The sequence below is a fragment of the Anolis sagrei genome, chromosome 5, assembly GCF_037176765.1.
Source record: "Anolis sagrei isolate rAnoSag1 chromosome 5, rAnoSag1.mat, whole genome shotgun sequence".
Lineage (NCBI taxonomy): Eukaryota > Metazoa > Chordata > Lepidosauria > Squamata > Dactyloidae > Anolis > Anolis sagrei.
In genome coordinates this window covers 165,192,211-165,218,022 of record NC_090025.1, presented here as the reverse complement: position 1 = coordinate 165,218,022, position 25,812 = coordinate 165,192,211, and the positions used below count along the sequence as shown (strand labels likewise).

The window sequence follows — 25,812 nt, the reverse complement described above, 5'->3', positions numbered from 1 at the left end:
CAAAATTGTCAGTGATTTCCGTATGTTTTTGCCAATTTGGGATCCAAGATCTGTTAAAACAAACTTGAAATTTTTAAAATGCGGATGGCTTGAGAACTTTGGAGGGAGTGTTGATGGCTGCAAAAGTTTGATCTTTGTTTTCTCACTGCTGTTCTAATAATAATAATACACGTTATTTCTATTCCGCCCTTCTCTCCTAGGAGACTCAGACTGGATTACAGTATATACAGCAGACATAGATGAACATTCAATGCCTTACAATCACATACAATGAGACACACAAACACAGACAAGGCAAAAGCTTCTCCTTTCATTTCCAGCTTCTGGAGGTGGTGCTCATTTCTGGCTCTGGAGGAGGCGCCTTTTTCCATTTCCAAGCCGAGGAGCCTACATTGTCACCTCCTGGTCATGTGGCTGGCAAGACTGGCTGAAGCGTCTTTTTGCCTTTCCTTGTCCCGCTCCCCAGAATCGAATTGCCAACCTTTTGGTCAGCAAGTTCAGCAGTTCAGTGGTTTAGCCCACTGTGCCAGGGGGTTCTAACCCCACTGATATATTACCCCATTATATTTAGTCATTTATTTATTACATGTATAGCCTAGCTTTCGTACAATTAAAGCAGCATTCATAAGTCATCTCCTCCCCCTTGTAAACTCACAGCAATGCTGAAAGATAAGTCAGGTTGAATGTGTTTAGCCCAGCAATTCTTAATTTTAGCTGTTCCAGGCATTTGGGACTCCAGTTCCTAGACTCTCTAAGCACAGTCATGCTAGCTAATGATTCTGGGCTTTGAAGTTAAACATCTAGAGGGCCAAAGACAGAAAACCATTAGGCTAGCCGCAGGGCATTCATTGAGTGGGGACTGGAAGCTGAATGTCCCCAATCCCAACCCCAAACTATAATCAGTCCACTTCAATTGTCCTCACATGAACTCTCCAGAGAAGCTTTCACTTTGCTTACCTGTCCGGTTGCTCTTGCATGGAAACTGATAGGCACTCAGCACCTCCTCTTCATCTTGTTCGTCAATCACACGACACTGGCGCAGATACGGCGTCAGTTTTGCTGGATTTAGAGAGCGAGTGAGTTGGTGCCGCACACTCTCAATCTTCTCCCACAGTGCACCTTCTTCCTCTTCTGCCTCTGAAATACTTTGGATCTGGTCAACTATATCCTCAGGCTCTAAAAATGCAAATGCAGAATCACTAAATATGCATTAATGTCCCCTTAACAATTATTTGCTGTACTAACAAGCAAGTTGGGAAATTCAGATTCTTTCGCGGCACAATCAGGGATAAACCTTAAATAATGACACAAAGCTAGACGTATGTCAATTATTCAGACTCGCTTTGTGACAAAGCTTAGAAATGCTACCTTTGGGGACTACAGCTGGATCAAAAAATAATAAATTTTCCACACTCTGCCCTATGTAAAGCAGAGCAATGTGATCTTATTTAAATGAGACGTGCTTGTTTTTGGATTACTTTCCCATCAACTCCCCCCAAAAGCAGCGATCCTACACCCAGCTGTATCTGGGTAGAAAGGGACATTGGGAATTGTCACCCAAAAAGAAGTGTTTCCAACTTGGAAGACTAAAAGATGATATGATAGCCTTCAGTTATGGGGGACTTGAGGGGATTTTCAGCATTGTTTTGGGCCTTCCTGGAGCACTTTAGGTCAGAGAAAGATCGCTTTCTAAACAATAAGATCACATCACTGTTCTTCTCTTTGATGGTTGAAAGGTAACCTGCAAGCTCCTCAACGCAGTGGTATGTCATTCTTCTCTTTATTGTTGATGTTACTGTGTAAAACCAGGGTGAGGACCTCCTTTAGTCCAAGGGTCAGATTTTATTTCAGAGGAGTTCTCGAAGGCTGCATTCCAGTTGTGGGAGGGAGAAAATGCAGAAGGATGGCACCAAAGCATATTTTAGCTTAGATCTCCCACTGGCCATTACTAAGCTTCAAGAGTAGTGCTTCAACCTTTTAAAGTGGGTGGGAAATACCTGCACAGGTGCTGGAAAACCAATGAATGCTGGTGGTGTAGGAAAGGGACTATAGCCATGTAGGAAAGCCCAAAGGGCCAAGCTGAAACTCCAGAAGGCACAGATCCATTCTCAGGTTCCAAGCTTTCCTACCCATGTGGTGTGTTAATGCTTCATAAGCCAAAAATCACACACCAATTGTTTCTACATTGCATTATGGCCCTCCATGCTCCAGAACACCACAGCCCTACTACAATTGTCATTTTTACAACTAAAAGTGATGTCACATCAATCCCAGTCACTGCTTGGGGAAGTTGTCACTTTGGGTTGTTGTAAGCTTTCCAGGCTGTATGGCCATGTTCCAGAAGCATTCTTTCCTTACATTTCACCTGCATCTATAGCAGGCATCCTCAGAGGTTGTGAGATCTGTTGGAAACTAGGAAAATGGGGTTTATATATCTGTGGAATGTCCAGAGTGGGACAAAGAACTCTTGTCTGTTTGAGCTAGGTGTGAATGTTGCAATTGCCCACCTTGATTAGCATTTAATGACCTAGCAGTTTAAAGGTCTTGCCTGGAGGAATCCTTTGTTGAGAGGTGATTAGCTGGCCCTGGTTGTTTCTTGTCTGGAATCCCCCTGTTTTGAGCATTGTTCTTTATTTACTACAGGGTTAGTCAAAATGAATACGCCAAACATACATACAATTAAATTTCTTATTGGCCTATTCATTTTGACTAACCCTGTATTATGATTCTAGAGTCTTTTAAAACTAGTAGCAAGATTTTGTTCATTTTCATCGTTTCTTCTTTTCTGTTTATTTCATATCAAAAGCATTGCATAAATTAGTATAAAACTGATAAAACAGAAGGTATGCAAGCAGCTAAATATCTTTTGACCAAAAACGGGCAACAGCAACGGCATTGTCTGTAGCCTCCAACTATTCCTCCTCTGTACATGAGGCAGGGCACAATGGACAAGCATACAGATGCAGACAACTCTGTTCTGCTCCACAGTCACACAAGGTATGGGATTCTTTTAGGTAGTGCCATTTTGCCAGGTTGTCTTTTGATCTGCCCACTCTGCTTCTGAGCCTATTCAGGGACTTCCAGGTTGCCCATTCTTGGTTTGCCCCTGGAGGAAGACTCTTGCAAGGGGCCATCCAGTTGGGATTTTCTGATTTAGCTGCCCAGAGGGATACCCTTGCTGTTGCTGGAGGGACGCCAAGAGGAGTGGTAGTTCTCATAAAGCTTTTCCTTGATTTGAGTCTACTGGGAGGAGGCTGGTAGCCATGCAGTGGGTGATTTTCACAGTGTTCAACCTTATTTCTCTCACATTTAGCAGCAACTTCCCATTGCACGTCAGCGGGGGAGGGGGGGCATTGCTAGCTAGCTTGTAGACATTATCAACAGGTGTAGGTTTAAGACACCCTGTGATTATTCTGCATGTTTCACTCAATGCTATGTTCACCTGCTTTGCATGGGCAGACCTATTCTGTTGTGGATTTCAATGGCTTCTCTGTTAGAGTGGTCCAGCATTTCTATGTTCTCAAATAATACGCTGTGTCCAGGTTGGTTTATTAAGTGCTCTGCTATGGCTGACTTCTCTGGCTGAGGTAGTGTGCAGTGCCTTTCATGTTCATTGATCGTATTTGGGCAAAGCTGCGTTTCATGGTCTCTATATATACTTATCCATAGGTGCATGGTATACGGTAGACTCCTGCAGAGGTGAGAGGATTCCTCTTGTCCTTTGCTGAACGTAACATTTGTTGGATTTTCTTAGTGGGTCTGTAGATAGTTTGTACTTGTCACTTTGCATTTTCAGGGTTTCATCAGTCAAAATCAGGTGGTGGAGGGAGGAGCATGCTAGGGCTTTGAGGATCAGTGAGGGTTGTGAGGGTCACACTATTCCCTCTAAAGATCCACATGTGGCTCATGGGCTTCACACTTTCCACCTTTGATCTACACAATTACAAGGGTATGTCTGTATTACAGAGGCATATCAATGCCACTTTTTTCTTATGCTATAATTCCAAGTTTGCACAATAGCCTGGTTGTTGTTTTTTTTCGACCTCCAGGTGAAAGTGTGCACAGTGAGGGAGAAAGACAATTGCGGAATTATTGCCCCTAGTCAAAGTAATCTTGTGGGGATGCAGAGGACAGAGGGAAACAGCAACCCTATTACCCTCCCACCCCAACACTAGGCATGAACCAATGGATCTCTGTTTTGGTTACCACCTGGTTGTAACTAATGGGGTTTCCTCAGACAGCAGGGAAGTGAATACCTAGGAGTATACTGTGACTCATGAAATTCAGTCATTCAAATACAATACTGAGTCATCAAGCGCAGGGCTCTCCATTCACATAAGTTGCCCCGAGGGACAGGCACTTTCTGCAGAAGCTTATTTGTCATCAGTCCTAAATGATGGGAGGTGAGGGTTATAGATTAATCAGTGTTTAAGCAAAGAAGATGTCTCTTCTAGCCACACACACATATGCCCACACATACTTTCATTATATTTTCATTTCAAAACTAGCTTAAGAGTGCATCTACACTGTAGAATCAATACTATCTGACATTACTTTAGCTTTGGTCATGTCAGGAGCGACTTGAGAAACTGCAAGCCGCTTACTTTAGCTACCATGGCTCAATTCTATAGAATCATGAGAGTGGTAGCTTGGTGAGGCACCAGAACAATTTGGCAGAGATGGCCAAAGATTCTGTAAAACTACAACTCTCATGGTACCTTAGCATTACACCATGGCAGATAAAGTGGTGTCACTTTCTACAGTATAAACGCCCCCCTATAAGATACCTCACTCATAGTATCTGCAGTATTCTTACAGGGAAAGCCGATCTATTTAGCTGCCTGAAGCAAAATAAGCAATGGCAATGTCTTATTCACTTCCTCCCTGCTTCATGCAAGACAAGGTGGTGAAAACATGCATGAACAAAATCTGACTACCAGTACTAAAACACTATAACATTATAACAGTAAATAAAAAAACAAAATTCAAACATTGTTGATTGTTTCTTGTCTGGGAATTCTAGACAAGAAACAATCAGGAACACCTAATCACCTCTCAACAAAGGATTTTCCCAGGCAATAACAAGCCACACCTAAAAACTGCCAGGCCATCAAATACTAATCAAGGTGGCCAACTGAAACATTCACACCTAGTTCCAACAGACAAGAGTTCTTTCTCCCACCCTGGACCTTCCACAGATATATAAATGGAATTTTCCTAGTTTCCAATAAACCTCACAACCTCTGAGGATGCTTGCCACAGATGCAGGCGTAATGTCAGGAAAGAATGAGAGAATGCTTCTAGAACATGGCCATACAGCCCAAAAGACCTACAACAACCCATACAGTAAATAAAACCATCTAAGCCAGCATTTCTCAACCTTGGAGGCTCGCGAGGGGGTGTCAGAGAGATCACCAAAGACCATCAGAAAACACTGTATTTTCTGCTGGTCATGGGGGTTCTGTGTGGAAAGTTTGGCCCAATTCTATTGTTGGTGGGTTTGGAATGCTCTTTGACTGTAAGTGAACTATAAATCCCAGCAACTGCAACTCCCTAATTTCAAGTCTGTTTTCCCCAAATTCCACCAGTGTTCACATTTGGGCACATTGAGGATTTGTGCCAAGTTTGGTCCTGATCCATTATTGTTTGAGTCCACAGTGCTCTCCAGATGTAGGTGAACTACAACTCCAAAACTCAAGGTCAATGCCCACCAAACCCTTCCAGTATTTTCTATTGGCCATGGGACTTCTATGCGCCAAGTTTAGTTTGATTCCCTCGTTGGTGGAGTCCAGAATGCACTTTGATCATAGGTGAACTATTCATCCCGGAAACTACATCTCCCAAATGATAAAATCAACCCAACCCCACCAGTATTCAAATTTGGGTGTATCAGGTATTTGTGCCAAATTTGGTCCAGTGAATGAAAACACTTCCTGCATATCAGAGATTTACAGGGGTCGCGGCATTAGGAAGGTTGAGAAGCACTGCTCTAAGCCAAAGTACAGTACCTAAAACCAGGTGCAGTCTTGACTTTTGCAGATTTGATTATTCACAGATGATTAAAAATGTTCCCTCTAGGAATCTCTAGATGCTTCAATGTGATGCTACAAGCAACTTTCTCCAGTCATACTGGAGGACCTGAAGATTTATGGAGAAAACACCTCTCTATGATAGTAAAGGACATCCCATGTTATTCTATGGTCAGCTTCAAGCAGAAGTTGACCATGGGATCCTGCTGGAAAATGTATTAATTCCTAGAGATGTGGTTTGTCTTTATTATGATTTTGCACTTTCACTTGAGTCCTATGCCCCTAGCTCCAGCGAATGTGGAGGGCTGACTGTACACACATCTCTCCCCACCCTTAGAAGGAAAAATACAGTAACAAAAGTAAAAAAAATCAATAGCTTGCTGCCTTTTATAAAGAAGAATAACAAGTTCTATCTGGCCTAACCTTTCAGGGGCTCCTTCTCCAGTCCACCTAAAATTCACTGTCCAAGCCAGCGACTTTGCTCTGCCGAAAATAAGGCTAACTTGGCCTCCTTACCTGTCATTCTGAAGAATCACAGTAAATATCAGCCGTGGAGAAAAACTCCTGCTTCTGGCAAATTCTTCTCCGAATGTATCCTTCAGTTATAGCAAGAATCCCTGGGCCATCCCACTTTCCGGGAAGTTTGGATTATCCTAAGTACATTTGGCAACACGACACATAAAGACTGTATTATTACTATTGCACAATCCTTCCATTCGGTCTCATTAACTAATTGTTAGTGGCAGAGATGACGCTTCTTTTCATTATTTCAGCATTTAGACTCCCTCCCTCTTCTTTTCTCTTGCTCTGACCCTACGGTTCTTTTCCTTGCCATTTTGCACGTCTAAAGTAAACACAGCAGAAAGGCTTACACTTCATTACACAGGGTTCGAACCAATCTCAAACGCTATGAAGTGGCACAATCATAACATATCTTTTCACCTCCATCTCAGCCTCAAATAACTCCGCCGCTACTGCTCAAATATCCCCCTTGGCCAAATTCAGCTCTGTGTGGGCGGTGAAAGGATACAATACGGCATGGGCAAGTAAGCTTGAATAGAGAGGGAAGTCAGTCGAAGGGCTTCTCTCCAGAACCTGAGCTTGGAAATAGTACTTATATGGGTTGCTGCTCTCAGATGCCAAACTGGGTAGAGGATTCTGAGATGTTTAGTCTCCAGAGTAACCTTTCCAAATTCTACTCTGAACAAAAAAATTAAAAGGTGCAGTTGATCATGTATAGAAGACATTTCCGGTGCTACAGTTATTACTGATGGCTCCCTGAAGAGATGCTAAGGACTTGGCAGCATGCACCAGTTTGTCTTTCCTTTTACGATGGAGTCCGCCGGCTCTCATCCCACAACACACTGCAATTTCCAGTAAGGGTCTGTCATAAAAGGAAAGGCAAAGTGGTGCATGCTGCCAACGCAACATAGGAGGATTCCCATGTTACATTGACTTCAATGGAGGGGGGGGAGTAGTGTGACCAATGCTTCCCCCCATGTGATGGGGACTCCAGTGAGTCAGACAATGCAGGGTGTGGAGTAACAGGTTCCCTACGACCCCGGACAGGCACTGCCAGAATTGCCGCAATCCTTTGCGATTCAGGCAGCACGTTTGATGAAGTCGTAAGACAGAAATCTAAGTGTGCACCTACACTGTAAAATGAATGCATTTTTACTGCCACTTTAACTACCATAGCTCAATGCTACAGAATCATGGGATTTGTAGTTTGGTGAGGCACCTGCACTCTCTGGCAGGGACGGGTTAAATGCTAAAGACCTTGTAAAACCACCACTCCCATGATTCTATAGCACTATGAGCTATGGCAGTTGAAGTAAACTGGCTACAGCACAGCTGGTAAATCAACAGCAGCAATAAGATCTACCAACCAAAAGGTTGCCAGTTCAAAGCCTGGGTCTGAGTGAGCACCTGACTATCAGCCCAGCTCACTGTTTACCTAAGCAATTTGAAAACAGCTTAGAGCTATAAGTAGAGAAATTAGGTACCGCTAAAAAAGCAGGGGATGTATTTTACAACACCATAAAAGAAAAAGACCAGAAAATGCGGCAACCAAAAGGAAAGAGGAAGTTCTGATGGCTCATAGAGGAGGGAGCGACAACACCCCCCTGTAGCTGGATTGAGCACAGTCTCCAAGGTGCTGAAAAGCTGGACATTGATACAACATACCTCCTTTCTGTCTGTTCTGTCCTTGTCTGCCCTAACAGCATTGAATGTTTGTATGTGTACTGTGATCTGCCTTGAGTCCCCATGGGGGGATAGGGTGGAATATAAATAAATTGTTGTTGTTATTATCATTATCATTATCATTATTAAACTGCATTGATTCAACAGTGCAGGTGCACCCAAAGTCTGTGTTGCTGAAAGCCAAACACTCCAGAGATAAAAATACAGAAGCCCTCAAATAAAAAAGAAGGGAAACAGAGGCAGCCATAAAGCAAGTCCAAATATGCATTTTCCTCCAGTTTTACAAGTTTAGGCAGTGGCACCCATCCACGCACAGTCAGAATACCGTAACTCTTTTCCAGCAGCTTAGAAAACATTAATAACTATCAGAAAAGTATGCAGCCACACAGAAAGACATATATTTCTTTCGTAATTGCACACCAGCATTCCTCTTTCTTTGAATAATGAGGGATGCATCTACATTATACACTGTAGAATTAATGTAGTTTGCCACCACTTTAATTACCGTAGCTCAATGCTGTGCAATCATGGCAGGAGTAGTCTGATGAAATACCAGAGCTCTCTAAGAGAGAAGGCTAAAGACTTTATAAAACTACAACTCTCGTGATTCAAAGCATTAAATCATGGCAGTCAAGATATTGATTATAATGATAGTGATGCTGATGATGTTTATTATACTCTGCTTTTTCTGTTTACAAGCTGAAACTCAAAGTGGCTCAAAACCAATTCAATACAATTTAAAACCCAAACATATACAAAGTAGAATTAAACATTGATGTTATTAAGAATAAACAGTTAAAAAGAAGTACAAACTCTCAGTGTAGATGCACCCCTGGACTGTTACCTTGAATCTTCCAGAGGATGGGCTAATTCTGCAGGGAGCAAACTGATGGAGCAGCACAACTTTTCTTCCGTCCCTGTTTACTATGCTTGGTTAGGCTTTTTTCTTTTCTTCCTTCCTTCCTTTCCTCCTCCTCTTTTTCTTCCTATTTGCCCCTGCCCCCTCTCAGTCATTCTCATGCTTACTCATTTCTTTTACACACTCATCCATCCACACCCTCAAAACACACACACACACACCTGTCTGTAGCCATTGGCTGGTCCCTGGCAGACAAGGAGAGGGCAGGAGGGAAGGCAGACAAGGGCAGATTTCTGACTGGATGAAGAATCCGAGGTGGCCCCAGCCAAAGACAAGTCCCAGCAACCCCTCTGCCTGCTCAGGAATGTGGGCAGTGTGGATTCCATTCAAAGAGGAGAGCAACTCACTCTGGTGGGCGGAGAGGGAGGGAAGGAGGAAAAAAAGAAACAAGAGGCCAGCATCAGATTGACCAGAAAGAGCCTTTCCCTGCACATTGCCCGGGTGCCTCCACACTGTAGAATTAATGCATTTCAACACAACTTTAATGGACATGACTCAATGCTATGGAATTCCAGGGGTTGTAGTTTGGTGAGGCTCCGGCACTATTTGACAGAGAAAGTGAACGATCTGATAAAACTACAACTCCTGTGGCAGTTTAAGCAATGTTAAACTGCATTCATTCTATAGCCTAGGCCTAAATTAGTTGCAAGTAACAACTGGTTTTAGTACTCCATTCCCTTCACTTACAGTCCTTGTGATACAGACACAGCATTTTGTTTCATGCTCATTCCAAGGGAGGTTAGAACTACATGTTAAATAGCATTTATCTTAAAATTTGGGGAGCCATAATGTTTTTGGTTTGTTTTTCTAATTTTGAATAGCTGCCTTTGCATAACTTAAGCAATCTGAGATCAAAAAGTCCGATCACAGCTTCTATTATAGAACTCCAATATGCTGATGATAAGGTAGTCTGTGCTCATTCAGAGGAAGAGCTATAAGCCACTATAACAACATTCACAGAAGCATAAAATTTTAAAAAGTGCTCTACCAGAAGGCACCAACCAATCTCTCTGCAATGCCAGAAATAAAGTTTAATGATGTAACACTAGAAAATGTTGGCCATTTCTGCTACCTAGGTAGCCACCTCTTCACAAAAGTTGACATTGACACCAAAATACAACATTCTCTGAGCTCTGCAAGTGCAGCATTTTTTCGAAGTAATGAGTGTTTGAGTATTGGAACATTCATAGCAATAGCAAGAAACCTTCAAGAAGGATCTCAAAGCTTGGCTTTTCCATTGCGCTTTTGGAGAGTAACCATATAACTATACATTGTTGCTCCCCCTCAAAGTTCTTGTCCCTATAGTACACTTCCCCCTGCCTGTATGAAGGCCTGTTTTTATGACCCCATTTTTATGAGCTTCTTCCTCACAAATAATCTTCTCCGTTCCTATCTCACCCTGAGCTTTTAGTATTTTATCTGGTACATGCGGCCCGCTCATTCACTGTGATTGTGAATGATTTTTCATTGTATTTTTATATTGCTTATTGTATTCTTATGTTTTATGTATGTTACTGTGCTGTTGTTTTGTGCCTTGGTTTTTATTTTATTGTAATGCGCTGTTGGACTTGGCCTTAGGTAAGTTGTCCCAAGTCCCGGTTGGGGAGATGGTGGTGGGATATAAATAAAGATTATTAGTATTATTATTATTATTATTATTATTATTATTATGCTTGTTTATAAAGCTCACAACTCTATTGTAAGCCTGGGAAACATGGACTCTCTAAAAACATCATTCTCAACTTCTGGAAAGATTCCATCAGCATTCATTGAATTATAGAATAATAGAGCTGGGAGAGACCACATGGGCTATCTAGTCCAACACCTATTGTACAGGAAAAGTACAAAGTACACCATTGCCTTCAAAAATCCTGCAAATCTCTTGGGAAGACAGGCAGACAAATGTCAGTGTTCTAAAAGAAGCAAACATCGCCAGCACTGAAATTATTATTCTCTGCCATCATTCACTGGACTGGCCAAATTGTCCAAATGCCCAATCACCGTCTTTCAAAGCAGTTACCCTACTCCCAGCTCAAAAACAAAAAATGAAAAGTCAGTGGACAGCAAAAAAGATTTAAAGATGAGCTTGAAGATAACAAAAAAAATGTGGAATAAAGACCAAGAACTGTGAATCCCTGACCCTCAAGCATTCTCACTTGAAGTTATCTGTTACCAATAATGCTACGGATTCCACATGTGGTCTTTCTGCCACTAAGATCATTCCTGGAATTTTTGGTAGTTTCTGTTGTTTATCCCTGCATGTTTCTGGAACACACAACACATCACATTTTTATCACAGTTCATAAAGCAACTATTTTTTAGCCACTAAGATGGCTTCAATGTTAATTGAGATTATAGCCATAATTGGTCCTGAAAAGGTCTGTTTGTAGTTGGTTGCATACTGGAAATCACTTCTGGTGTGAGAGAATCAGCTGTCTACAAAGGCGTTGTCCAGGGGATGCCTGGATGTGTTACTATCCTGTGGGGAGGCTTCTCTCATGTTCTCCAGAGGGGATATTATAGCCATGTTTAAATATTTGAAAGGATGTCACATTGATGAGGGGGCAAGCTTGCTTTCTGCTGCTCTGAATACTAGGACATTAGAAAGACCATCCTGATGGTCAGAGCTGTTCCAACAGTGAAATATGCTGCCTTGGAGTATGGTGGAGTCTCCTTCCATGGAGATTTTTAAATAGAGGCAGGTTGGCCATCTGTCTGGAGTGCTTTGATTGTGTGTTCCTGCATGGTAGGGGGCTGGATTAAATGGCCTTTTTGATTTCTTACATCTCACCATAGGAGAGGGGGAACTGTTCAGTCGGCTATTCACCTGCTAAGTATGGATAGCCAACTTTGAGGCAGCAGTCTTACTGTGATTCTTTATCTTTATATCAATCCTTTAGATAAACAAAACTTAACAGATAATTGCCCTCTTTGAAGTAGGACAAATAGCCACACCAACACAGTATAGTAATTTGCAGGGTAAAGAGGGATCTAGGTTTTACTCCCTATTGAGCCGTGAAATCCTGAGCCATGAGTCATGTTCGCTCTGTCTATTTCAGCCTGATCTATTTTACTGGATGACCAGAATTAGACACAGTATTCCAAATGAAATCTGACGAAAGCAGTATAGAGTGGCTATATCACATCCTCAACTAAAACAATATACACCTGTTGATGCAACCTAGAAATGTGTTGGCTTCTTTGACTAAAAGATACAGAATCCTATGAAAACAATTTTTGTAACATGCAGAAACAGAGAAAAGGGAAAAGAAATTTCAAATGAGCACTTATACACCAGCAAAGATAGAACCAGCCCATGCCAGCCAAATATTTTGACACATGAATTCCTGTAAGCATCCCCATTTCTGGCAGTAAAAAATGCAGTAAATTAATTTAACTAACCAGGCTAATGTGATGTAGAGGTTTAAATGTTGGATCATGACTCTGGAGACCAGCAATTTGAATCCATTGCTCAGCCTTGGAATCTTTGGGCAAGTCACAGTTTCTCAGCCCTAAAGGAAGTCAAAGGCTAACACCCTCCTTACAAATCTTGCCAAGGAAACACTAAGTTAGATTTGCCTTTGGGTCACCATAAGTCAGAAATGACTTGAAGGCACACGACAACAATGAACAGAGACGGCTAAAGACATTTAGTTGCCAGAGGCAGATAATAGAGCTAGCATATACTCTGCAACCAACCCTTCCAACAATAAAGCAATTAAAATATTTAAAATATTAAAATGGCACCAACGAGAAAACATCCAGGAGCATAAACTATTTAAAACATTCAAGAAATTTAATGCACTACAAACCCAGAAGCATTCACAATTCAAAGCATCCAAAAAGGTAGTAACCTGGCACCCAAACAAATATGAAACGGGGCTTGGCTATCATATGTAAGGAGGGAAGCAGCAAAATAGAAATGCACATCAGAAAGAAAGAAAGAAATTCTAAGTAGTTGCTTTATAACCGAGGAGGAGGAGGAGGATAACTTTATTTTTCTACCCCGCCTCCATCTCCCCGAGGGTACTTGGGGCGGCTTACATGGGGCCAAGCCCAAAGTAACATATAGTTAAAGCAGAACAATAAAATATTAAAATAGCATAAAACAGCATAAACAATAATAAGCAAACATCATAAGCAACAATAGACTCATTTTTGGAGGGGGGGGCACTATGAAAAACTAGTTAAAGAATACGGTGACCAATAAGGTGGAAAACCAAGTCCAGATGAAGATGAATTATGGCTGTGAAAGAATGTTGCTTTAGATGTAGGAATTGCTTTGTTATGGTATAAGTAGATATCAATTTATATTACCATAATAATACCATAGATTATGATCTGCACTTGAACACTGGAGATAAATTTATGGCAATGCCCTGCAACATTTCACAGATGAAGCCAGGATACTTGTAGCCAAGCAACATCAGAGTGTAGTCAAGGTGGGAAAATTATTTATGAGGAAAAACAGACACGTTAGCAATATGATTTCAGCTAGGACCATGGATAAGGAGGTCCATGCCTGGTGGGCTTCTGCTAACTCAGATCAGCTAGAACAGAGAACATGGACTCCGCGTTGAAGGCAAACTACAGAGGTTTATTACAGTTTGGCCAAAAGGGATGCAAGTACCAGCCAATACTCAAAATATAAGAGCATGACTCCATACAAAAATACAAGATGTTTTATACAGTTCTGACAGCTATTCAAACTTCCTGCACTTCCTCCTGAAAGACTGAGAAACCAAGACCGCTACGATCCATGCAGGGATTGACTGAAGGTTTCTCTAATGTCACTGATAGGAGGAGGGGATCCCAAAGGTCCAGTCCATGCAGAAATCCCCACGTGGAGGGGGAAAAACAGCAAGGGTTGATGACAAGTGTATGCAGGTGATTCCTTGATTGACTTAAGTATCCAGTTCCATGGAGATAAAGCTGCAGACATAATTGTTGGCATCTAATAGTTGCCGATTGTAAGCCTCCCTGAGTCCCCCCCCCCCTCCCAGGGGGAGGGGTTTGAGAAGGATGGGATATAAATGTTTGAAATAAATAAATAAATACGGTGGCAATCCCAAATAAACAGGGGCTTGGTTTCCTATTCAGAAGACTAATGTATTCATTCATATCTGTTTAGCCTTCTCTTCCATGGAAATGACAAGCCTTAGACAAACAGGTAAAAATCCCAAGCTTATCTCAGTGACAAAAGGATCATCTGTCTCACAAAATATACCAAAGAATCTGATGTTATTGAGCTTGGAAGACCACTGGAGGGACCTTTCTTTAATTGTACAGTGCTCTCCGTTCCCAGGAGCTTATGCAAACAGGGGTCACAGAGGAAGCAGCTGTCTAAAGGATATATTTGAAACAAGTTTATATACAAGTAGAATTAATACAGTACACAAGCAATACAAGTTACACAAGAAATATACTAGGAGAAGTTGTATCAGTGTGTTTTTGTCTGACCCAACTGGGAAGAGCAAAATGCCACATTTCTCCTCTCCCCTCTACTGAGTCCAAACTTCCTTTATACTTTGCATTCAGTTTGCAACAAGTGAAGTAGACCAACGATAAATGGGAAACTAGGACACTTTAAAATCAGTTTAAAAAGTGGGAAAGCTATACCTCTGGTTATACCTACAAAATTGGGACAGTTAGAGGTTAGGTATACTGCCAACTGTGAGCGCATCTACATTGTAGAATCTATGCAATTTTGCACCACTTTAACCGCCATGGCTCAATGCTATGGAATTGTGCAACATGTAGTTTTATGAGATGCCAGCACTCTTTGACAGAGAAAGCTGACCTTGTAAAACTACAACTCCCGTGATTCCATAGCATTAGGCGACATCAATTAAAGCAGTGTTAAACTGCATTAATTCTACTGTGTTTTACTTAAATCCTCAACATATTAGAAAAATTAACAATGATCCTGAAGCCTAGAGTGATGCTTATCATTTATTATACACAATGCCAAGATATCAGAAGAGAGCAATATGTTTAAGGGAACTCACGGGATGTTGATCAGTGCTAAGATGTGAGAACTCCAAGGCTTGAAACCCTTTCGCTTTTCCACTATACTATGTACTTCTGTGTTGAGTCAATGAAGATGATGCAACTTCCATAATCTGCCAACACTCAGTGATACATGGAAAGTAATTATGATCTGCTGAGCTGGATAGTTTTTTAGCTATATTGCTAAAACAATCAGCACCTTGTTTAGTTGTTATAAGAATGTACTGAAGAAAGGACATGAGCCTATTATATTGTGTATGTTCAGAAGATGAGCAGTCTACCCCCTGTTTAAGGAGCTCCACTGGCTGCCGTTTATTTTCCGTTCCCAATTCAAGGTGCAGGTTATCACCTACAAAGCCCTGAACGGTTTGGCACCCACCTACCTTCATGACCGCATTTCCTTCTACGAAGCTACACAATCCCTTCAATCTTCTGAGGAAGCCCTCCTCTCGCTCCCACCTCCATCGGAACTGTGACTTGTGGGGATGAGGGAGAGGGCCATCTCTCTGGAACTCACTACCTGGAGACATTAGGCAAGTGCCCACCCTGGCAGCCTTTAGGAAAAGCCTAAAAATCTGGCTGTTCCAGTGTGCCTTTGAAGAATGAACAACAAATCCCCATAACATGACCAGATCAGTACAAAATGACCTTCGATGCACTTTATCTTATCCTTTAGTGAAATTAAACCCCATCGCTTGTCCCATCTGAATCTCCCACCAGATACACTACCCTACTCATCCATCTCACCCAGAATTTTTATAATTTATCCCTTGCAACCAGCCTAGCCCACTGTGCCCAATTTTTTATTCTTTTATTTCATATCCTGTGTTTACCTTGTATTATTTTGTTTTGTTTACATTTTACTTGATGTTATTATTTGTTGTATGTATTCTAATTTGCTTTGTTGTAATTGTTGGGCTTGCCTCATATTAGCCACCCCGAGTCACCTCGGGGAGATGGTGGCAGAGTATAAAGATTATTATTATTATTATTATTACTACTACTACTACTACTACTACCACCAGGGTTTTCATGGACTATCACTTCCAGATATATTCCCCAGTGACTTGGCAATTGATCATTGTGCTAAAAGATAAAATACAAATTACAACAGCCACAAAAGAAAGAAAAATAAGTAACAAAGATAACTGCATAAAGTAATGCTATAAATAGTGCAATTCCTCTATAAAAGTCTTCATAAAATACTTAGTGGAATAATAAAATATTTACAGCAAAACAAGTATACATTGTTATTAGATTTATCGTCTAATTTGCTCCACCCTCCACATTTGTTCTGCCGATTGATCCTCCACCAAATGGATTTTACTGAGCAACATTAGGGAAAATAATATCATCACGACTTATCATGTTTGGTGTGTGTCTTAAGATAGTGTTACCTGTTCATTTGGGTAAATATGTACCATGCTATGTAAATCCTGATGTATGTTTATTCAGAATTCCACTGTATTCAACAGGGTTTATTCACAAATAAGTGAGCATAGGCTTGTAAACCATTATAGTATAAACAGTTCTCCTATCTGCTATACAGCAACATCTTTTCCCACTCATGACCCCTTTTTACCTGATTTTTAAAAATGTGAGCCATGGCATGTAGGTATATAAAATAGGTATATAAAGTAAACATTTACTGATAATAAAGCATAAAGAATTTTATTTTAAACAATTCTTTGATATACAAATAATTTACTATATATTAAAGACAAAACAGATTTGCATACTAATAAGAAGAATGTGCTTGTGAATTTTTACATAAAAAATAAATTTTGGCAGCATATTTGATGCTGCAGGATGTAGAGTATGTGCCCTCGCGCCTGGGGCCTATAACTCTTAATGAAGGAGGCATGGACATGGCATCTTTCCCCAGAGGATTGCTTCTTGCCCTCCTATAGGAAACTGGAACTCTCAAAAACCCAAAACACTGTAAATAACTCAAAATACGTTTTGTTGATCACAAAGAGTTATTTCTTTAAAGCAATTAGCTGGAAACTTCAGAGGGGTGAAGGAAAATATACTTTACAGTCTCAGTCCTGGGTCCAAGGTGTTTGAAGCTGAGAAGCCTTTACAAGTTTCCTCTTTCCTCAATGGCTGTGAATGCCGGAGCAAACCACAACCCCAGTTCAGACGGCCATGTTTGAAGACTCAGGATCTTCCTTTGGTGCCAAAAGAACCAGTTTGAAGGCGCTTGAGACTTCCAACATAATTCAGGTTGGTCTGAACATGAAGCACAAGTCTCAAGGGTAAAAAAACCCCTCAGAACTGGTGCTGAGAGGTAATTTAAATCAGGGTCTTTTAGAGTCAAGTCTCTTACTCAAGTCCATCTGGTAGAAACTCTGATGGCAGAATGAAAAGAAAGGAAGCACTCCCCTCCTGCAGGAAGAGGTGGAGCCAAACAGTACTGATTGACAGCTATAAGTAACCAATCAATCCGACTTATACATAGCAGGGTAAAAAGGCAGGATTAAGCATGATACAACAGTTTAAATCTTACAACTAACAGTTCTACACGTAGGTGGCGCCACTCGCGCCATCACAGAGCATCTCTGATATTTTTCATGCCATGCAGGCATGCTTGGTTTACAGCCTCAAGTGGCAGAATAGGCTTGGGTTCCTTCTACACTGTCATATAAAATCCAGATTATCTGCTTTGAACTCGATTAAATGGCAGTTCAGACTAAGAGTATTGGTGCCAAGGGTGCAGCCTCAGTGAGAATTCATGAAAAAGCTAATAGCTGATGTATAGCTGACTAATCAATTGAATGATTAGCTTTCTCCTCTACTTTTTCACTGCAAAAAAATATTTACAAAAGCGCTTGAAACTGCTAACTAAAATGCAGTGCAGATTTGAAACAAAACCTCATTTTTTAAAAAAATAACATGAAAATGAACAAGTTAAAAACTAAAAAGGCAACGATAACATGCATAACCAGCACCCAACAAGTTAGACCTTCTTTAGCAACAGACTAGTTCACGTGTGGGGCTGCGGTGGCACAGCAATTTAAACTGCTGAATTGCAGAACTTGTTGAATGGAAAGTCAGTGGTTCGAATCTGCGAGACAGGTTGAGCTCCCATCGTTAGCCCCACCTTCCGCCAACCTAGCAGTTGAAAAACATGCAAATGTGAGATCAATAGGCACCACTTCAGCAGGAACGTAACGACGCTCCATGCAGTCATGCCGGCCGCATGACCTAGGAGGTGTCTATCGACAATGCAGGCTCTTCGGCTTAGAAATTGAGATGAACAGCACTCCCCACGACTAGACTTAATGTCAAGGTGAAAGCTTTACCTTTACTAGTTCAAGTGCCCCAAACCTGCCTGATTAAAAAAGATATTTATCAACTTGCAGAAGAGGTGAAAGCCAAACTGCATCGCTTAAAACTTGTCTATAGTGTGAGAGAAGCAACCAAGAATGTCCTATCATGCCATACATACCTCCTACAGTGACAGGACCAAGAGAACAGCCACCACAGAAGAGCGGAAGTCTTTCAAGCAGACTTGTATCGTATTTTATAGGATTTTATAGATTATAACCAGTACAGTACTTCACTTTGTTCTGAAAATAGAAGCTGGCATAACAGAAGAATCACATGCTCCCTGTGACCAGTCCTGGTTAACTGTTTACTTACAGCATTTGGGACCAGTTGCCATGCACTTTCAAAAGGCTGACTGTGCAACATTATCAATGATAACAGACTTGTTAGATTGGATTCTCCACTTATCTGCTGCTCTGTTACTTTTAAGGACAAGTGAGAAGTAGAAACCCGCAGCTATCTGCTTTGTTCTGTGCTAATAAAAAGAGCAAAGGATATATGTTTGTGACACTCTCAAGAGACTGTGAAGTTTCCGTGGTTGTGCAATGGCAAAGGATATTAACAGAAGAAAACTGGAGAGAGGTGTTTTTGACATCGGCAGTCCGACAACTCATTTTTAATAGGAAAAAATACACTGATGACAAAGAAAAAGTAAAACAATGAGCTGGATAAGATTCACCTTGATAGTTATTTCCAAACATTAGCAACAAAAAAGCAATGGTGCGGCAAAGCTAGATCTCACAAGAGCAAGATCTCACAAGATCTCACAAAAGCCCTCATCTGCAACCCTCTGCATTGTCTTAGGGTGCATCTATACTGTCAAATTAAGGCAGTCTGACATCGCTTTAACTGCCACAGCTCAATGCTATGGAATGATGGAAGGTGTTATTTGCCTAGTCTGCCTTTGATCTTTTCTGCCAAAGAGTGGTAGTGCTTCACCAAGCTACAACTGTTTCTGTAGCACTGACATATGGCAATTAAAGTAGTATCAAACCACATTAATTCTATGGAGTAGATACACCTTCATCTTCCTCTGAATTTAACTAAAGTTGTCCTAAGCCCGCTCTGCACTGCCAGATTATATGAGTCTACACCAGGCATGGACAAACTCCAGCCCTCCAGGTGTTTTGGATTTCAACTCCCACAATTCCTAACAGTCTATTGGCAAACAGCCAATAGACTGTTAGGAATTGTGGGAGCTGAAGTCCAAAACACCTGGAGGGTCAGAGTTTGCCCATGCCTGGTCTACATATAATTCAGTTCAAAGCAAATAATCTGGATTTTATATGACAGTGCAAAAGGGGCCCGAGTGGGAAGTAGAGGCAGATTATTCCAGTAACAATAGCTATACTTGTAGTAATCAAAGTTATTATTATTATTATTATTATTATTATTATTATTTTACTGACACAAAAGCACAGTATGTCACAGCAAATGAGATCTATATGCTGGATTCCGTATCACAAAATCATAAGTCGAACACTTCCCAAGCGTCTAGGACTGTGTAATGTATTTTCGAATGATGCACGCAGATCCAAGTAAGGTGGCCTTTTGCAGTTGACAGATCGTGATTATTATTATTATTATTATTATTATTATTATTATTATTATGCATATTCAGCTCTATCTCCCCAGAGGGACTCAGGATGGATTCCAAACATAAAAAGCAATCCTTCAATGCCTGAATACAACAATAATACATCCATACTAACCAAATTTAACAGCCCAATATATAAACACAAATTATGACCTGACAATTATTTTATTAAAAAAAAACACAGCCTGTTATAACAGACATAAGACAAAACATCAAATATCAAACAAAAGCAATATTTTTAGTCATAAATGGGCAATCACGACCCATTAGATTTACAGAAGACCTGTTCATGGTGGATATGAAAACCGTCAGAACTGGTTTACTGATGTTGATCAATACAGCTTCCAAGATTTTTGCTCTCTGCTGAGTGGGGTTACTTATAACAATAGCAGTACAAGCTTCAGCATTTCTAAACTTTCCACTACACTGTCAGTAACATTACAGGAAGCTTAATATCTGCTAAATGAAATCCTAATATTCATACTAAGAATATTAGAAGCAGCACAGAGATCAGAACAGACTGGGGGGAAAGAATTAAGTGTGGACTTCAAAAGCCATTCATAACATTTCCAGGTACAAATTGCATGGAAACCAGCTAATTTAGACATACCCTCGGGTTTTGGTATCTCTTTTAAAAAGCATAAAGAGGAACTTTAAGCTCTGTTTCCTGTATTCTGCTATCTATGCTCTCTCCGTTTCTTTGTTGTCCCTAATTGCCTGCACTAATGTTTCCATAATTAAATCGGAGAGAAAAGGCTGTTGCAGACGTCTCGGAGTTGTTCCCTTTTGTAAGAACGCATATTGGGGTCAGTCTTGGCGATGTTTCTCGGCACACATGCCCCCAGGTTTGAGTAGATTAATATTCCATATTTTTGAAGTCTGTGCAATTGAAGTGTTTAGAACACGGAGAGATGTTCTCTCGCAGGGATGGGCAAGTCGTTCAGCAGTACGGCCACCGCTAATTTCCATATTTGAATTGATCTTGAACATTAGCGGCATTTGCATAAATGTGCATGGTCATAGAAGCTTTAACTTGTGGATGGGGGACTTAATCCATGAAGAAATTTGTGGAATTTCCAGCATGATATTGCAAGTGGCAGTTCTTCGAAAGCCTGGTGAATGTCCATTAGTTAATTAGGAGCTCGATTTACATTCAGTAAAAGATGTGTCTCTTTTCTAGGCTCACCAAATGTACATGACTGCCAGAAAAAATGAAGCACTTTGTAAGGAGAGAAGAAAAATTACAACATTTTGGGCAAGCAGACAAGTTTCCCTTATTAGCTGTTAACAATTAAATGAGAGGAGACAATGATGGAAAAGACAGATCATCATTTGGAATGAAGAACATATGGAGTAGTCATTTAACAGAATTCACTGACAACAGGACATGGAGTTAACAATTAGTTTAGACCAAATGTAGACATCTGACCCAGAGCTTAGAATAGTTACTTTTTTGATTGCCGCTCCCCAAAACCCTGAACCAGAAGTGATTGTAGTCCAAAACTTTTTCAAACTCTGCACTGACAGCTGGCAATACCGGTTCATGGTTTAGTGGAGTTAAGGGTCCAAAACATCTCAAAGTCACTAGTTACTCCAGTTTAGATTATTTTTTAATAGTGGATCAGACAAAATCATGGTGACTAGAGGTATGTGTACACTATAGAAATAGTGCTGTTTGACACCACTTTGCTATGGCTCAATGCTATAGAATGCTGGGAGCTGTAGTTTGATGAGGCCCAAGCACTCTTTGACAAAGAAGGCTAAGGATCACACAAAAACTACAATTCCCAGGATTCCATAACATTCGGCCATGACAATTAAGTTGGTGGTAAACTGCATTAATTTCAAAGAGTAGATGCACCTTAGGTTTATCATCAGCTATTAATCAGAAGAGCTATGTTCAAAGACAACATAAGCTAGAGCGGAAAGTAGAAGAAGAATCTTTATGCTCTCTTTACCAGCTTCCCAGAGGCATATGCTGGTCACTGTAATAAACAGTATAACTGCCACTCTATTTTTGTGGGCCTTGGTAGAGGAAAGCATCTTCAGGTCCTGCTCCCTCTCACACTTTTTTCCAGATCACTAATGTTGAGCAAATTGCCCAGTCTTGCTCCATTCATTCTGGCTTTACAGGCCTTTATCTCAACTGCGACTGGGCTTCCCATAGAATTCAACAACCCAACTGTACGATTTCACTGTACACAGAATTATTATTATTATTATTATTAACTTTATTTGTACCCCGCTAGCATCTCCCGAAGGACTCGATGCGGCTTACACAGGCCGAAGCCTCAAAACACAATACAATAGAAAACATAACACAACAATAGCAAAGCAAATCAAAACAATAAGCAAAATAACGACAATGGCAATACATCAAGACAATATTAAAAACTGGTTCGGCCGGCGCAATGGGGTACAAGGGTTAAAAGTGCTGAAATGGTAGGAGGCACGTAGGATTAAAAGTGCAGTGTGCAGCAGCGATTAGTTATGCTAAGGTGCTACTAGGACTTGGGGTGGGGATTCCTAGTCTGAAAAGGCACAACGGAACAGCCAAGTTTTTAAATTCCTTCTGAAAACAGCTAGAGTAGGGGCCTGTCGGAGATCTTTCGAAGGGCGTTCCAAAGTCGGGGGGCCGCCACAGAGAAGGCCCTGTCCCGTGTCCCCACCAAGCGCGCTTGCGATGTAGGTGGGATCACGAGCAGGGCCTCCCCAGATGACCGGAGCGAGCGTGTGGGTTCGTAGATGGTGATGCGGTCACGCAGGTAGGGTGGTCCCAAACCGTTTAGGGCTTTGTAGGTGAGCACCTGCACCTTGAATTGGGCTCGGAAAATAAATGGCAGCCAGTGGAGCTCCTTAAACAGAGGGGTAGACCTCTCTTGATAATGAGCCCCGGTTAGCATCCTGGCTGCTGCCCGCTGGACCAATTGAAGTTTCCGAGCCGTCTTCAAGGGCAGCCCCACGTAGAGCGCATTGCAGTAGTCCATTCTAGAGGTGACCAAGGCGTGGACCACCCCGGCCAGATCAGCCTTCACGAGGTACGGTCGCAGTTGGCGCACAAGTCTCAGTTGCGCAAAGGCCCTCCCGGATACCGCCGACACCTGAGCCTCAAGTGTAAGCGAAGAATCCAAGAGGACACCCAAACTGCGGACCTGTGGCTTTAGGGGGAGTGTAACCCCGTCCAACACAGGTGACCACCCTATACCCCGATCCGGTTTACGATCGACCAGGAGGACTTCTGTCTTATCGGGATTGATCTTCAGCTTGTTCTTCCTCATCCAGATCGACACAGCGGCCAGGCACTCGCCTAGCACCTAAGAAGCCTCCTTGGAATTAGGTGGAAAGGAGTAGTAGAGTTGTGTGTCATCCGCGTAGAGATGGCACCCAACTCCAAAACTCCGGATGACCTCTCCCAGCGGTTTCATGTAGATGTTAAAAAGCATGGGCGACAAAATAGAGCCTTGCGGGGCCCCACAGGTCAAAGGCCAGGGGTCAGAGCAGGCGTCTCCCAGCTTCACCATCTGAGTTCGTCCCTCCAGGAAGGACTGGAGCCACGACAAAACCGTGCCCCCAAGGCCCATCCCGGAGAGACGACCCAGAAGGATACCATGATCGATGGTATCGAAAGCCGCTGAGATGTCCAAGAGAACCAGCAGAGTCACACTCCCCCTGTCCAGCTCTCTGCGGAGGTCATCCACCAAGGCGACCAAGGCTGTCTCGGTGCCATGACCAGGCCTGAAACCAGACTGTGACTGATCTAGGTAGTTGGTGTCGTCTAGGAAACTCTGGAGCTGGGAGGCGACCACCCGCTCCAGCACCTTGCCCAGAAAGGGGAGGTTGGAGATCGGTCTGTAGTTACTCAGCACCGTGGAGTCAAGGGAAGCTTTTTTGAGGAGTGGGCGAACCACAGCCTGCTTCAAGTTAGATGGAAAAATTCCTTGCTCCAACGATGCATTGATAATCGGTACAAACCAGTCAAGCAACCCCCCTCTGGCTGATTTAATGAGCCAAGATGGGCATGGGTCCAGAGATGAGGTGGTCGCTCTCACAGCCCCAAGAATCTCCTCTACGGTTTCAGGAAGAACAAGCCTAAAAGAATCCCACAAGGTTGGACAAGCAGATGCCTCCGTCACCTCTTCTGGCACTGCGATGGAATTGGAGTCAAGCTCAAGACGTATCTGGGTGACTTTACCTGCAAAATGGTGTGCGAAATCGCGACACCGAGCTGCAGGGTCATCAGTGACCTCCTCCGCCACAGGTGGGTGGAGGAGTTCCCCCACGACCTGGAACAGCTCCGATGATCTATTTGCTGCAGATGCTGTACGGGTGGTCGTGAATGATTTCCTGGCCACCCGTATAGCCACGGAGTATGCCTTAAGAGAGGCTTTAGCCCGTGCTCGATCAGATACAACTCGAGATTTCCTCCATTTGCGCTCTAGCCCCCTTCTCGTATGCTTCATCACAGCCAGCTCCTCGGTGAACCAAGGAGATGGCCAGTCACGGCGCAACGAGATGGGGCGTTCAGGTGCGATCGTATCTAACGCCCTGGACATCTCCCCATTATAGAGAGCCACCAAGGCGTCGATAGAATCGCCAGGCTCCATGGCAGGAAGAACCCTAAGATTCCTCAGGAATCCATCCGGATCCATCAGTCTCCTAGGGCGGACCATCTTAATTTGTCCTCCACCTCTGCGGAGGTTTAGGGTCGCAGCAAGTCTAAAAGTGATCAGATGGTGGTCAGACCATGACACTGGAAGGATGTTTTGATCTTCCACTCTGATCATTTCGTTGTCCGCCACAAAGACAAGGTCGAGAGTATGTCCACAGAACTCTCCCATCATTCTCCCATTCTTGCCAAAATACATTGCTCCTCCTCTTCCTAGATTTATGTCCATCCTGTTCTCTAAAACAATTAATCCTGACATTTCCACCAGTGAATACATTCACTAGAATATATTACTCACACATAGGCCTTGCAGAACTGCACAAATTGACAGAGATTGTTTTCTGGCCATCTAACTGAAATCGAGCAATTTAAGGCAGCCACAGATAGTGAGATCCAGGCCACGGATAACAAATCCGGAAGCACAGGTACCGGGTCCTGATAAGCGAGGTGTATCCATGCACCTGGCGAGACAAAAAGCTATCCAACCTTCCCAGATAAATCTCACCAAGTTGAAGAAAAGGCCACCAAGGTATTTTATTCAAGTCAGCTGAAGTGACGCTAGCTCATGGTAGTCCACCAAAGTAAGCTGGGATGCCATACAGTTCAAAACATGCATTTTTATAGACGGAAACCCTTTGAAATTCTCACTTCCGCCCCAGCTAAGCTCTGTTGGTGTCAAGAACATGACTGGCTAAGCTCTGTTGATGTCAAGAAAAGCTGAGGGAGGATTCCCTGCTGAGGTGGGACTGCAGCACCCACCAGCCAATAGGAGAGTGTTCCCCCTTCCAATGTATATTCCCACTCCCCAATAGCTGGCGAGGGGCAGGCTAGTGCAGGAGAGAAAGGATTGTGAATTACAGTGGGATGAATAACCTTTGTCCCAGCAAGGGACAGAACCAAGAGAGGCTATCAAGTCCCACACATTTTAGGAATGTCTTTTGTGTATGTGAGTGATGCATTAATGTGTGTCCAGCACCCAAGTCCTGCGGAGTATTGTCCAAAGTGATGGGAACCAGAGCACCCACAGGGGTGGGGGTTGTTAAAGGGGTTCAGGGAG

The 25,812-nt window shown here is 42.3% G+C and overlaps 1 protein-coding gene across 3 annotated transcripts in view; it reads right to left on the bottom strand.

Annotated features, from left to right (window-relative positions):
• Positions 1 to 18,701, bottom strand: part of CARD10 (caspase recruitment domain family member 10) — a 73,958-nt gene extending 55,257 nt beyond the window's left edge. For 2 of the 3 annotated variants that reach the window (XM_060777007.2, XM_067469213.1), the window contains exons 1-3: positions 9,079 to 9,243; positions 6,546 to 6,682; positions 958 to 1,176 (exon numbers count right to left, since the gene is read on the bottom strand). In XM_060777007.2, coding sequence (XP_060632990.2) covers positions 958 to 1,176; positions 6,546 to 6,552 — 226 coding nt within the window. In that variant the 5' untranslated portion in view covers positions 6,553 to 6,682; positions 9,079 to 9,243. Of the gene's footprint in view, positions 1 to 957; positions 1,177 to 6,545; positions 6,683 to 9,078; positions 9,244 to 18,613 lie in introns of those variants that run through there. The other variant, XM_067469212.1, reaches the window with a different exon arrangement.
• Between the last annotated feature and the right edge of the window lie 7,111 nt (positions 18,702 to 25,812).